This window comes from Chelonia mydas, chromosome 3 (assembly GCF_015237465.2).
Source record: "Chelonia mydas isolate rCheMyd1 chromosome 3, rCheMyd1.pri.v2, whole genome shotgun sequence".
Lineage (NCBI taxonomy): Eukaryota > Metazoa > Chordata > Testudines > Cheloniidae > Chelonia > Chelonia mydas.
The window spans coordinates 53084691-53097382 of record NC_057851.1 but is presented as its reverse complement, the minus strand read 5'-3'; the positions used below and the strand labels follow the sequence as shown (position 1 = coordinate 53097382).

At 41.2% G+C, this 12692-nt stretch overlaps 1 protein-coding gene across 6 annotated transcripts in view; it reads left to right on the top strand.

The window, feature by feature from the left end:
• LMBRD1 (LMBR1 domain containing 1) overlaps positions 1-12692 on the top strand; it is a 235113-nt gene that overhangs the window by 85673 nt on the left and 136748 nt on the right. For all 6 annotated transcript variants that reach the window (XM_043542453.1, XM_037894279.1, XM_037894280.1 and 3 more), the window contains exon 7: positions 8049-8122. In XM_043542453.1, the coding sequence (XP_043398388.1) occupies positions 8049-8122 (74 nt within the window). The remainder of the gene's footprint in view (positions 1-8048; positions 8123-12692) is intronic.

Below are 12692 nucleotides of genomic sequence, written 5' to 3'. Positions count from 1 at the left end.
CTAAACCTTGTTTTAAGCAGATTGCAGCTTGCCTTCAAGAATCTCTGCTCTTGTTTGCAGCTTAACTTCAGATATTCCTTTCACCGGCCAAGCAACCCTCTAGCCTGGGGTCAACCCTTCTCCCCTAGTCCAGTCTTTGTTTTCATGTGTTTCCAGCAGTCGTCCTTCTTGGACAGGGAGTCAAAGAAGAATGAATCACGATGTCACTCCCCTGCCTTCAATAGTTTTTGCATATGGCGGGAATCTTTTGTCTCCCAGTTTGATTCCTACCTTCGGTCAACGGAAAAACGCTAGTATCATGAAGTCCAGTACCAGGTAACTTGGTCATATGTCCCTGCAGCTCTAACTCAGAGGCTGTTTGCAGCATCCCCAGGAATGCTTTCTGGTAGGAGATTAGCATCTTCTAAGACCTATTGTTCTCCCTAATGGCCCTTCCCAGCAAGCCATCTAAACTGATTGCATTCTGTCTAGTGGGTGTTCCCCAGGTGTAAACACATTTTTAATAGATGCATAAACCATATTCTTAACTTCAGATACAAAAATGACAGATGTTTACAAATAGGATTATCATTTAGTAAATCATAACCTTTACAGTATCTCACATGCCTTATCTTGCATAAAATACATCATAGTTATGCCATAATTATAACAGTATCTCTGTGAAGAATGTGGGGTGGGGGTGGTAGTATCACAATCTGAAAAGCAAATTTTCACTTGTTAAAATATTAATATTACTAAAGAAACAATTTTCATCTGTCTGCAAGTTAGATAACTTATTTTTGCTTTAACAGATAATTAGAGTTAGAATTGTTTAATTGCTAAATTATTGATCTCGTATATTGTAATGGTGAAGGGGTTATGCTTTTACTATAGGATGACCAGATTTTGAATGTGGACTGGTCAGGACATCTTGCTTCACTTTTAAGTGCTCTTATATTCTGAAAAGTGACTATAAAATTGGCATCGAAGTTCTATATTTTACTCTGATTTTCAGATTGTGGGTAAAACTTTCAAAAGTGAGTTTGTTCCCTGTTTTCAAAAAGCACTTGGGGTCAATATGATCTGGGGCTCATAGTGGACTACAAGCTAAATATGAGTCAACAGTGTAACACTGTTGCAAAAAAAGCAAACATCATTCTCAGATGTATTAGCAGGAGTGTTGCAAGCAAGACATGAGAAGTAATTCTTCTGCTCTACTCCACACTGATTAGGCGTCAACTGGAGTATTGTCCAGTTCTGGGCGCCACATTTCAGGAAAGATGTGAGCAAATTGGAGAAAGTCCAGAGAAGAGCAGCAAAAGTGATTAAAGGTCTAGAAAACATGACCTATGAGGGAACATTGGAAAACATTGGGTTTGTTTAGTCTGAAAAAGAGAAGTGTGAGAGGGGACATAACAGTTTACAAGTACATAAAAGGTTGTTACAAGGAGGAGGGAAAAAAATTGTTCTTAACCTCTGAGGATAGGACAAGAAGCAATGGGCTTAAATTGCAGTGAAGGAGATTTAGGTTGGACATTAGGAAAAACTTCCTAACTGTCAGGGTGGTTAAGAACTGGAATAAATTGCCTAGGGAGGTTGTGGAATCTCCATCATTGGAGATTTTTAAGAGCAGGTTAGACAAACACCTGTCAGGAATGGTTTAGATCAGAGTTTCTCAAACTGGGGTCTGTGAGGGAACTCCAGGGTGTCAGCAGGCCCTGCTGATCAACTCCTTCTCCTCCCTTCCAGCGCCTCCTGCACGCTGGGGAGCAGCTATTCCCCGGTATGCAGGAGGCGCTGGGGCGGGGCGTGGGGGGGAGGGAAGCGCGCGGGGGCGAGAAAAAGGAGGGGTGGGAAGAGGTGGGGTGGACCTTTGGGAAAGGGGTGGGGTGTGGCAGGCCTGGGGATAAGCTGGGGGTTTGGGGCTCTGTGGCAAAATTTTAAATCAAAATGAGCATCCTTGGGTTGCTAAAGTTGGAGAGCCACTGGTCTAGATAATACTTAGTCCTGCCTTGAGTGCAGGGGACTGGACTAGATGACCTCTCGAGGTCCCTTCCAGTCCCATGATTCTGTGATGTATGCAGTTATACCCCATGTGATGGGTTCAGTCATAGAGACCCGCTTGGGACTGTCACCTGATGTGCTGAAATTACCTCTGAGCCTGTTTTCCCTGCCAGCTTGGGACTTCCAGAACCCTGTCTCGTTGAGCCAGACCTGCTAGCCTGCTGCAACGCAGACCCAGAGTCTGGTGCATGCCCCCAAAGCTGCAGACTTATCTGAAAACAGCTCAGCAGGTTACCTGTCTCCAGACACTCAGTTCCCAAGGGGATCCAAACCCCAAATAAATTTGTTGTACTCTGTATAAAGCTTATACAGGGTAAAGTCATAAATTGTCCGCCCTCTAAAACGCGCACACACACACACAGATGCACAGCTGTTTGCTCCCCCAGGTATTAATCACTTACTCTGGGTTTATTAATAAACAAAAGTGATTTTATTAAATACAAAAGTAGGATTTAAGTAGTTTCAAGTAATAACAGACAGAACAAAGTCAGTCACAAAGCAAAAACATGCCGGTCTAAGCCTAATACATTAAGAAACTGATGACAGGTAATATCTCACCCTCAGATGTTCCAGTAAGCTTCTTTCACAGACTAGACCCCTTCCTACTCTGGGCCCAATCCTTTCCTCTGGTACAGTCCTTGTTAGTTCCTGCAGACATCTCAGATGGTAAGCAGGGGTTTTCTCATGACTGGCAGCCCCTTTGTCCTGCTCCACCCCCTTTTTATAGCTTTGGCACAAGGCGGGAATCTTTTCTCTGGTTCCCCACCCCTACTTCTAACTGGAAAAGTACCAGATTTAGGATGGATTTCGTTATCGGGTGACATGGTCACATGTTACTGTAAGACCCCTAGTTTCCGGAAGGCTTTCAAGTAACTATGGCCATTTACAACTGATTGTTTCTGGAGCACCCTTAATGTCCTCCATTTAATATGTTTATATCAGTGATACAAGTTTATATCTTATTCTCCTAACTCCAGCTATAGAAATAATACATGCAAACAAATAGGATGAACACAACTTAATAGATTACAAGCTTTCTAATGCCACCATACAAGGAGTATTTAGCTTAAAGCTTATTCTAGTTATGTCATATTCATAAGCATATTTCCATAAAACATATGGAGTGCTACGTCACACCCCATATCTGATATGTTTACAAGTAGTAAGGTTTTTTTAACTGCTAGGCCTGCAAATTCGGTGTATAACCTGGAAGTCCAACTTTTTTCATGGCTTATGCATCCTCATCAGTAAAGATTCTGCTTGTAATCATTGTGTTGACTAAAAGCCAGGCCAGAATAGAATCCAGATCATTCTCCTACAGCTATATTTGCTTTGTAGTGCTAATAAGAGTAAAAACTTCTTTATTCAAAGGGTTTCTGTATGACCTAAGTCAAGGCAAAATTTGGTCCTTGGTCAATAAAGAAAGGAGGGTTGGTTCTATGTACAGCATGGATGAAGGTGAGTATGTATGTTCAGTAAGAAGCGTGTCATTTTTACGGTCTCTTCAGAGTAGAACTGTTTTTAAACTGTCAGTATTGCATCAAAGAAATCTCCAAACGTTCAAGGGAATTTCAACTCTTTTAATGGAATTTTTCTGTTAAGTTACAGATGATTGCTTTCTGTCAAAACACAAGTGTTAAAATGATAGCTTGCAAACCAAGGAACATGGAGTTCTAAAAGTGCTACTAGCAGTTCTGAAGTGTAACTTATTTTAGGATTTATATTATACTGAAATGAAATGCGTCAATCATCATTCTAATATGCTGGGTGTTAGGGAATTACAAACAGACAATGTGTTTTTGTTGAAGGGGATCCATAAGAATGGCTTGAAGATTTTGGGTATGTACAATTTTATACTTAGTTTGTTTTACACTACGAAAATTTCCTGTTGCTGACAATAGATGCAGCTGAACTAGTACTGAGTGTTTAATTGTGTAATTGTTACTAGTATCATTTAACTAAAAAAACCCCAGCAACTATCCTTGTTTAACTAAAATGGAACACTTCAAATTTCATGTAACTCTGACATACCATATAAATAAGAATGAGAAGCTGGAAGGAGGTTTTGATAGTAGTTGTAGTATTGCTGGTTGACTTGACACTGAATGATCCTACACTCGGAAAAATAACATCCATATAAAGTGCACTATTTGTTTAGAAAAATGCAGCATATTTCTCTTCTATACAAGGTCCTGTTCAATCAGTTTTAAAAATGCCTATTTTCTTTAGTGGGATTTTACCATAAACGTACATCCTGTTTTAAATCTCCCCTACCCAGAATATTTCTTTTGTTATCAACTTTAAATATCTTGCTTGCTCAGTCTACCTTGAAAGGTTTAATTAATGTAAATAACTGAGTTGAAAGCAGTCGTCATAACATTGTAAGAGCAGAGACATCCAAAATTCTTACAATACACATTGACCACACTTACAAAAACTAAAAATACACATTACAAATCAACAAAATCTATGTAATATTTGCCCACAAAATAACCCAGCTTTTTGCCACTGTACTAGTTAGTGCATCCCCTCTCCAAATATCTGAAAGAAAGATGTGCTTTTCAACATGCCTAGAAAATGCTTTTAGGCTTCAAAGGACCTAGAAGGGAAGAAGAAATCCAAAGCTCAGGAACCTTCCTGAAGAACAGTCTGTCACAGAAACCGCTCTTCCTTTTAAAATATAGGGCTGCCATCTTTGAGAAAGTATGTCATCTGATAGTAACTGAGGTGGGCATGGTGAAAGAGGCAATTTTGTCAGAAAACCAGGTTCTTAAAACACCTTAAGTCTCTCTAGTTTAAAACCAATACTTTCAACTCCATCTAGAGCAGGGGTGGGCAAACTGCCGTTTTAAGCTGTCCCTTGAGCTCCTCTGGGGCTTGCCCCGCTCCGGCACTCCAGCTGGGTCACCAGGTAGGGGGGGCCGCTCCACGCAGTTCCCAGAAGCAGCTGCATGGCTCTGCTCCGGCTCCTACAGCCCACCTCCAATGACCCCCTCCAGCCCTCCACCTGGGGCTGCAGGAGCGGTGCTTGAGGACAGGGCAGATGCAGAGCTGCCTGGCCGCGCCTCCATGTAGAAGCCAGAGAAGGGACATGCCGCTCCTTCCGGGAGCCACTTGAGGTAAACACTACTTGGAGCCTGCACCCCTGAGCCTCTCCCCGTGTCCCAGCCCTGATCCCCTTCCTGGTCTCTGTAGCCTCAACCCCAGCCCTTATCCTCCTCCTGCACCCTGAACCCTGCATACCCAGCCCCACCCCAGAGCCCGCACCCCCAGACTGGAGCCCCCTCCCTCACCCCACTCCCCTGCTCCAGCCCAAAGCCCCCTCCTGCACCCTGAACTCCTCCTTTCTGGCCCCACCCCGGAGCCCTCACCCCCACCCACATCCCAACACCAATTTTGTGAGCATTCATGGCGCGCCATACAGTTTGTTCCCAGATGTGGCCCTCAGGCCAAAACTTTTGCCCACCCCTAATTCTAGAGGCTGATAATCCACCATTCCTTATTGTGGAGTAACAGTAACATGCCATCTATATGACTTGCAATTTAGTGCAGACTGTGGCTGCTGCTTTATTAAAACTTTAGCTTCTGGGTGCTCTCAAGGTATAGCCCCACCTACTTCCATACACTAGTCTCATTTTGAGCTGGAAGATGTGGATAACTGTAGTCAAATCTACATCAGGAAGGTCACACTCCTTCCCAGGTACAAATGGAAAGAATTTCAGTCACAGCTGCTACATGGGCATCACAAGATAAAGGGTGGGAGTGAAGAGATTTAACCTATAAGGAACTGAACAATATGAACACACAAACTACGAGGAGTTCGGTGGCACTTTAAAGACTAACATAATTATCTGGGCATAAGCTTTCGTGGGTAAAAAACCCATTTCTTCTTTTTACCCAAAAGCTTATGCCCAAATAAATCTTAGTCTTTAAAGTGCCACCGCACTCCTCGTTTTTGTGGATACAGACTAACACGGCTACCCCTCTGATACTTGAGAATATGGTGGCTTGCAAACACTGTTAGTTATGTAACTTTTTTGTTGGCTTTTCTTTGGAGTTTTGTTGGTAGGGGATTAGTTCAAAAGAGAAAAGAAAGGTAGGGGGACATTAAAGGAGAGTAAGGGAGGGAAAGGTGAATGTAAAGAGAGGAGCACAGAGGTGAGGTGGAGTCAGGTTGAAGTAAAGAGACTGAAGGAGCAAATAAGCAATCATCAGAGGGGAAGATGCCCAGAATAGAAGCTTTCAAAAACTAGTTGGATCATCATCTGAGTCTGCAGGCTCCTGCTTTAAGCTATTTTTGTGTGCTCCAGCTGGCTCAGTTTCTGTCTGGCTTCTCCAATAACTTCTTTGGTCCCTCAGCTCAGATGGCTCAGGAGCAGGTGGAGCCACATGGTGCCCCCAGAATAGGAGAATCCCCTGCATAATTCTAGGTCAAGAGGGCATTGGCTTTGATTAGGTCTCAGCTCCCCCTTCCACCCAGTGTTACAGATGTACTTCAGCAGTTTTTGTTTGCTTTTGCCATATGTGTTTCTGGTCAGCTATCCGCTTTTTGGGCATTCATTAATATTTTTACTAATGTTCTATCGCTCAGGATTGGAAGACCATTAAACTGTACCTGATCTTGATGGATATTAAGATAGGATACCTGTACCTATATTTTGTTTCAGCAAGTACTTTGTGGGTATGTTATGTTCTCTTTAGAACCTTATAGTTTAGCACATCTAGACCAATGTGTTCTTTTGTGGAATTAATGTAGTGGGTTTATGTATAAACAATAAATCCAAAAAGAAAAATAATCACGAGACTGCTATGCAAGAGAAGGTAACTACAATACTTATGAAATGGAAATCCTGTTTTTCATAGGAAGGAATACAGAATTGCAGGGTTTTTTCCCCTCAAGCCTACATGTAGAATGAGAATATCTAAGCATAGATGATGATGGCCATCTGAGCTCATCTACATAGTGCTGGTAATAAAGCGAAAATAATGTTGTTACTGAGTATACCGTTCAGAAGTGTGTATGAAGGTAACTGATAAACTAACTACTTCTGGATACTGTGGCATCAGACACACTTTTCTCACTGGCGCATTTTTTTTACCTTTTACTGGAAAAATATGGTTTTTATATGGTAGATGAAATGTTGGGTCTCAAATATGTTGATTGCTTAAAGTTTTTGAAGGGACATGTTCAAGTAAAATGACTGCTGCTTGTCACTGAAGAAAAAGTGAGAATTCTGTTTGTTCTGGGTCCTGTTCAAAATTGTGGTAGGAATTGAAAATAAGAATGTAATGGTTAGGACTATTGGCATGGGTTTATTGAATAGCTCTTATCTGATGTACATGGTTCCTAGAGTCCCAATTGGTATGTATTTTAAAAGAAAATGACACATTAGTCTTTCCCATAAGAATATACATTTCTTAATCAAAAATATCAAGATGTTTTCTAACACACTATCTCAAATTAACTCAAATTTATAGTTTTCTCCAGCCTAGATAAATGCAGTCTTGTCTTATCCACTAAAAAATCATGCTATATAGATCATTTTGACCACATCACCCCTCTTTGTATCCCTCCACTGGCTCCCCCGTCTAGGGTATCAAGCACAACTTGTTAATCTTTAAAGGACATCACGGTTTAATCTCCCGGCTATATTAAACTTTTTATCGTCTATTTACATGTCAACCCCCATTTCCCCTCTGCCAATAATGCCAGACTTCATCACTCATTTGTTAAATTTTCAAATTGTTTTGTTTTATCCCAGTCTTATGATTATTATGACTTTTTTCATATGCTTTACTTGGATTGGAATGTAATTAAAAAACTAACATCATAATTCTGTTTTAACTAATTGTTGTGGTTGATTTAAAATGTTAGCCAATCTAATTTAACTAAGGGTGAATATTTTTTTTTAACTTCAGGAAAACAATCCACTCTCCATTCTGGGGCATGTCTTGTATTTATATATAAATTTTTCATCAGGCTTTTCTCTACTTTTATATTACAGATGGTTTGGCTGCCCTATCATTTTCCATTAGCTCCTTGACCTTGATTGGAATGTTGGCAGCTGTCACGTACACAGTAAGTCTCTATCCCCCTACACACACCTTTAATTCTGCCTTGTATTGCTATTTTGTTGATATTGACTTGCAATTCTCATCAAAAATTAGTCTTAGGTGGAAATACTTTCATATTAAAGGCAAAGCTGGAAGACACTAAGGCATAATAAAAGGTTCTGCTTGTTGTCAAGTTCCTCTATCCTGTAGCTGTGACATTCTATACCTTGGGGGAGGACCCTGTAATCCCCATTATTCCTTACTTATATAAAATTGAGATATTGCATATAAAGGAGAAAGGTTATGATCTGCTGAAAGTCATTGTTTTATCTAAATATGTATATCATTAATGCATATGAAGTTATGAGATTGTGTTGTATGATTGTCACTAAAACATGCTGTAAGTTGGGGAATCAGCCAAATATTAGCTCCCCAGAGAGAACAGCAAGGAAAGTAACAAACACCCGGATGGGTGTCGAATAGCCATTGTCCAGCAAGGAAGCTACAATGCAATGACTAACTTGCGCAAGGCCACATCAGGGGAATTGCTCAGTATTGCCTGGGGACTCGGTAATGCCCACCAGACATGCCTGGACTTGTGTCCTCTAAGCACATGGGACTAAGGGTATAAAACAGAACACAGCGGCCCCATGCTTTGCCTTTTCCAAGCAATTCATCTGATCGGGGACTGGATTTCTGGGCTGCAGCTCCCTGGTAACTAGCTGTATTAACATAACTGGCTCAACTGGGTTTGCTCCCATGATTCTTTTCACTTTGGAACCCTGTGAGCTAGCTTAGCTCCTGAAGTTTTTTTTCCCATCCACACTGAGGCTATGTCTACAGGAGAAATGCTGCAGCTGCACTTCTGTAGCACTTCAGTGAAGACACTCATTACAGGGAGGGTTCTCCTGTTGCTGTAGTTAATCCACCTCCCTGAGAGACAGTAGCTAGGTTGATGGAAGAGTTTTCTTAGATTGATCTAGCACTGTCTATACTACAGGGAGGAGCAGGTTGCCTTAACTACGTTGCTCAGTGGTATGGATTTTTCACATCCCTGAGAGGTTGACCCAGCTACGTCAAACTTTTTAGTGTAGACCTGGCCTGTTTGTTTACCAGCAGCATCATGGAAATCTACAACAGAAACTGATGAGATGAACTCCTTCTTCCAAAGTAAATGTCTGCAGAAGATCTTCAGAGTTCATTGGAAATAATTGCTTGCAACATCAGAAATTCTAGGTAGAACAAGCCAATCTAAAACATCAAACATAATAAGAGGACAACAATGGATATATTTAGGACACACTTGTGTTGGTGGCATCTTCCAACTTCAATGGCAAGTTATAATATGTGAAGGAAAAAAAGCGAGTGGTCTAGAGCAGTGGCTCTCAACCTTTCTAGACTACTGTACACCTTTCAGGAATCTGATTTGTCTTGTGAACCCCGAAGTTTAATCTCACGTAAAAACTACTTTTTTACAAAATCAGACATAAAAATACAAAAATGTTGCAGCACACTATTACTGAAAAATTGCTTACTTTTGCAGGAATATAAACGTTGTACTTACATTTCAGTGGATAGTATATAGAGCAGTATAAACAAGCCATTGTCTGTATGAAATTGTAGTTTTTACTGACTTTGCTAATGCTTTTTCCGTAGCCTGTTATAAAACTAGGGAAATATCTAGATGAGTTGATGTACCTCCTGGAAGACCTCTGCATACTCCCGGGGTAGATGGACCCCTGGTTGAGAACCACTATCTTTAAAGAAACACTACACAAACAATTTGAGGAAGAAATCCGATATATCAGCATGACACTCAGAAGGCTGAACAGACCATTATAAGACTTAAATAAATGGCAGAAAGTGGTGGATACCCTATACACCTCAGGATGCCGGCAGAAAAAGGAAAGAAGGCTGCTTCCACAAAGCAAAGTACATTTATTTAAGGACAAAAGCCTTAGAGAAAATATATTAATAAAAGGTCTAAACACATACTTAAGCTTACCAGAGGTCCCTCATCTTTCCTATAGAGACCCCGGCAAGTTCCAGTCCTTCAAACCCTCAGTGTGGGATTTTTGTCCCCTGGGTTAAAGGCTCATGTCACTTTGTTAAATCAGAACGAGGCTCTTGGTCCCCCATCAGTTCAAGGTGGCGTTTTATACCCCAAGCTCTTCCTTTGTCTCCTGGGTCCCTTGCACCTAGTCTGAATCAACATATGCAATTCACCCAAGGGGTGGTAGTTTATCAGTCTGCAGGGTCCCACTGATTTTAGTTTCTAGACAGAGCTCAGTAACACTCCCCAACAAACCAACATACAATCCCTGTCACAGAGATAGAAAACATTTATAAAGTGGATAGAGATCTTAATATATGCCTGGGTTCATAATATCTGTCGCAAGTGCTAGTTAGCACAAAGTAAAGAAGTTACTAACCAAGGAATATTGATCCTTTTTGTCAGTATTTGCCCACTAAAAATATCCTGGCTTTTCTTAATTTTTGTGTGTGGATTTCTATCCTGCAGCTTGACTGACCACCTGAATCAGTACATTTTTTTTTTTTCCCCCCTGTGGTAGATTTTGAAAGTTCATTTGTATGTAATGTCTACGTTTTAGCCAGCAGTTAGTTAACACTGTCTTTACAAAGTATCCTTCTAATACTTTGATTACCAGCAGAAAATTACGTAACTTTTCATGATTTAATTTATGCTCATTTGGAAATAATTGACAATGAACTAAAAGCAGAAGAGAAATGTGGGTGTTTTTACTTCAGTTTGTGTTTTATTACTGGGGTTGGCCTTTGAGAACTTTGTTTGGCACTATTCTATTTTTGTGAACATAATATTCTCCCTCAGTTGAGGAGAGCAATAACAGAGGCATTCCTTGAATTTTTCATCATTTTAAGAACATGACAATTGTGTTGGGTCAGATCAGTGGGCCATCTTTTTTTTTTTTTTTTTTTTTTTTTTACTAACTGATACTGGCAGTTACTATGTTTTTAGAGATTCAAGAAACCCTAATGTGGATAATTATGGATTAACCTGCCCATAGGGAAAGAGTCTTCCTAACCTCCATCAAGTGTTGGCCTATATTCTAAAGTACTTCATTCCTTTATTTTACATATTTTATCTTATAATGTAACTGTGGAAGTAAATACTTACAAAATTACACTTTAATACAACAGTTACAGCATTGTACAACCTGAGAACAGTATTCAAGAAAATATAAATATTTTTACATGGTGCATACACCGATACAGAAAAAAGGGTAGAGGGTTTCTGTTTCTGCTTCTACCATTTTATGTGCTTTAAACTTGACTCTTATAAGTGCCCTAAAATCCAAAGAGTTACTTGTACTGCTTTTAAATTCGATGTGCATAGTGCTGGGCTGCATTAGTGATCAAAATTTAGTCCAAGAGATTCCCAAGTCACAGCCTCTTCCCATCCCAAATGATTTCTTTCTGCTCTCTGCTGCCTTGTAAGGTTAAACTAAGAGGTGATAATGACTGGATGAATGAGTGCTCCTGATGGCTGTGAATCCACTCTTGAATTAACATAGGTAGTGGCTTGTGATTAACTTCTCCTTAAGACAAAAAGATTTTAAGGGGAAAGTTAATTATTTGGGGAAAAATTAGAAATAGGAACCCTTCCCACTCTCACCCCCCCCCCCAAAAAAAAATATTAGGGAACAGAGCAGTAGGGGAATAGGGGCAAAGCAGTTTGGGGTGAAATGAGGAGTGGGGGCTTATGGAAAGGGTAATAAAGAGGTTGAATGGTAGGTGAGGTTCACAGCATGGGGACTCAAGTTAGGGGGCATGGCAACCCAACCTCCTGCACCCACCTAAGTAATGGGGTTGGGTGTGTGTGTTGGGGGGAAATACACAGGTGACTGCTTCCTGGGAGGGGAGAGTATTAGTGGTAGGAGAAGTGAGGGATTAGGGGAGAAAGATTTGTCACTGCGGCAAGAGATGGGGGATTGTGAGGTGGATACATAGTGATGGTTGGGAGGGGAGAGAGATTGGGGGTATAGAGTGGTAGAACAGTGGAAAGAGGGATGTGGGGATGAGTTGCCAGGGGACTGAGAGAGAATAGGGGCCGGGGCCCCTGTTAACCCCACGTTCTCCCTTCCTTTTGTGTGTGCTCAGATCTGGGGGCATCTTGCCCCTCTAGGGGTCTGAGCCCATTACATTGCCCCTTGTGTGTGTGCACTAGGGTCATCCCCCAGCTCATGCCCATGTACAGAGATTGGAGCCCCTCCCTACTTGCCTCATGTGAGCTGGGTTCTGGGAGGAGCTTGCCTTTTTCTGAGTATCTGAGGTTCCCTCCCTGCCCTCCAGGTGAGCCAGGATCTGGGGAAATCCTGCCCCTTTTGTGTAGGGCATATCACATTCTGTAAAGCACTCAGAAGGGGGATGGAAACCCACTGAGATGAATGGAGCAGTTAACACATCTCAGAGCTTTTGTTTCAGGTCTCCATGGGGTATTCTCGTTCAGCTAGGAACATCAACAGACTCTTAGGAAAAGAATAAGACAATTATATTATTATGCTATATAAATCCATGGTATGCCCACACCTTGAATACTAAGTGCAGTTCTGGTC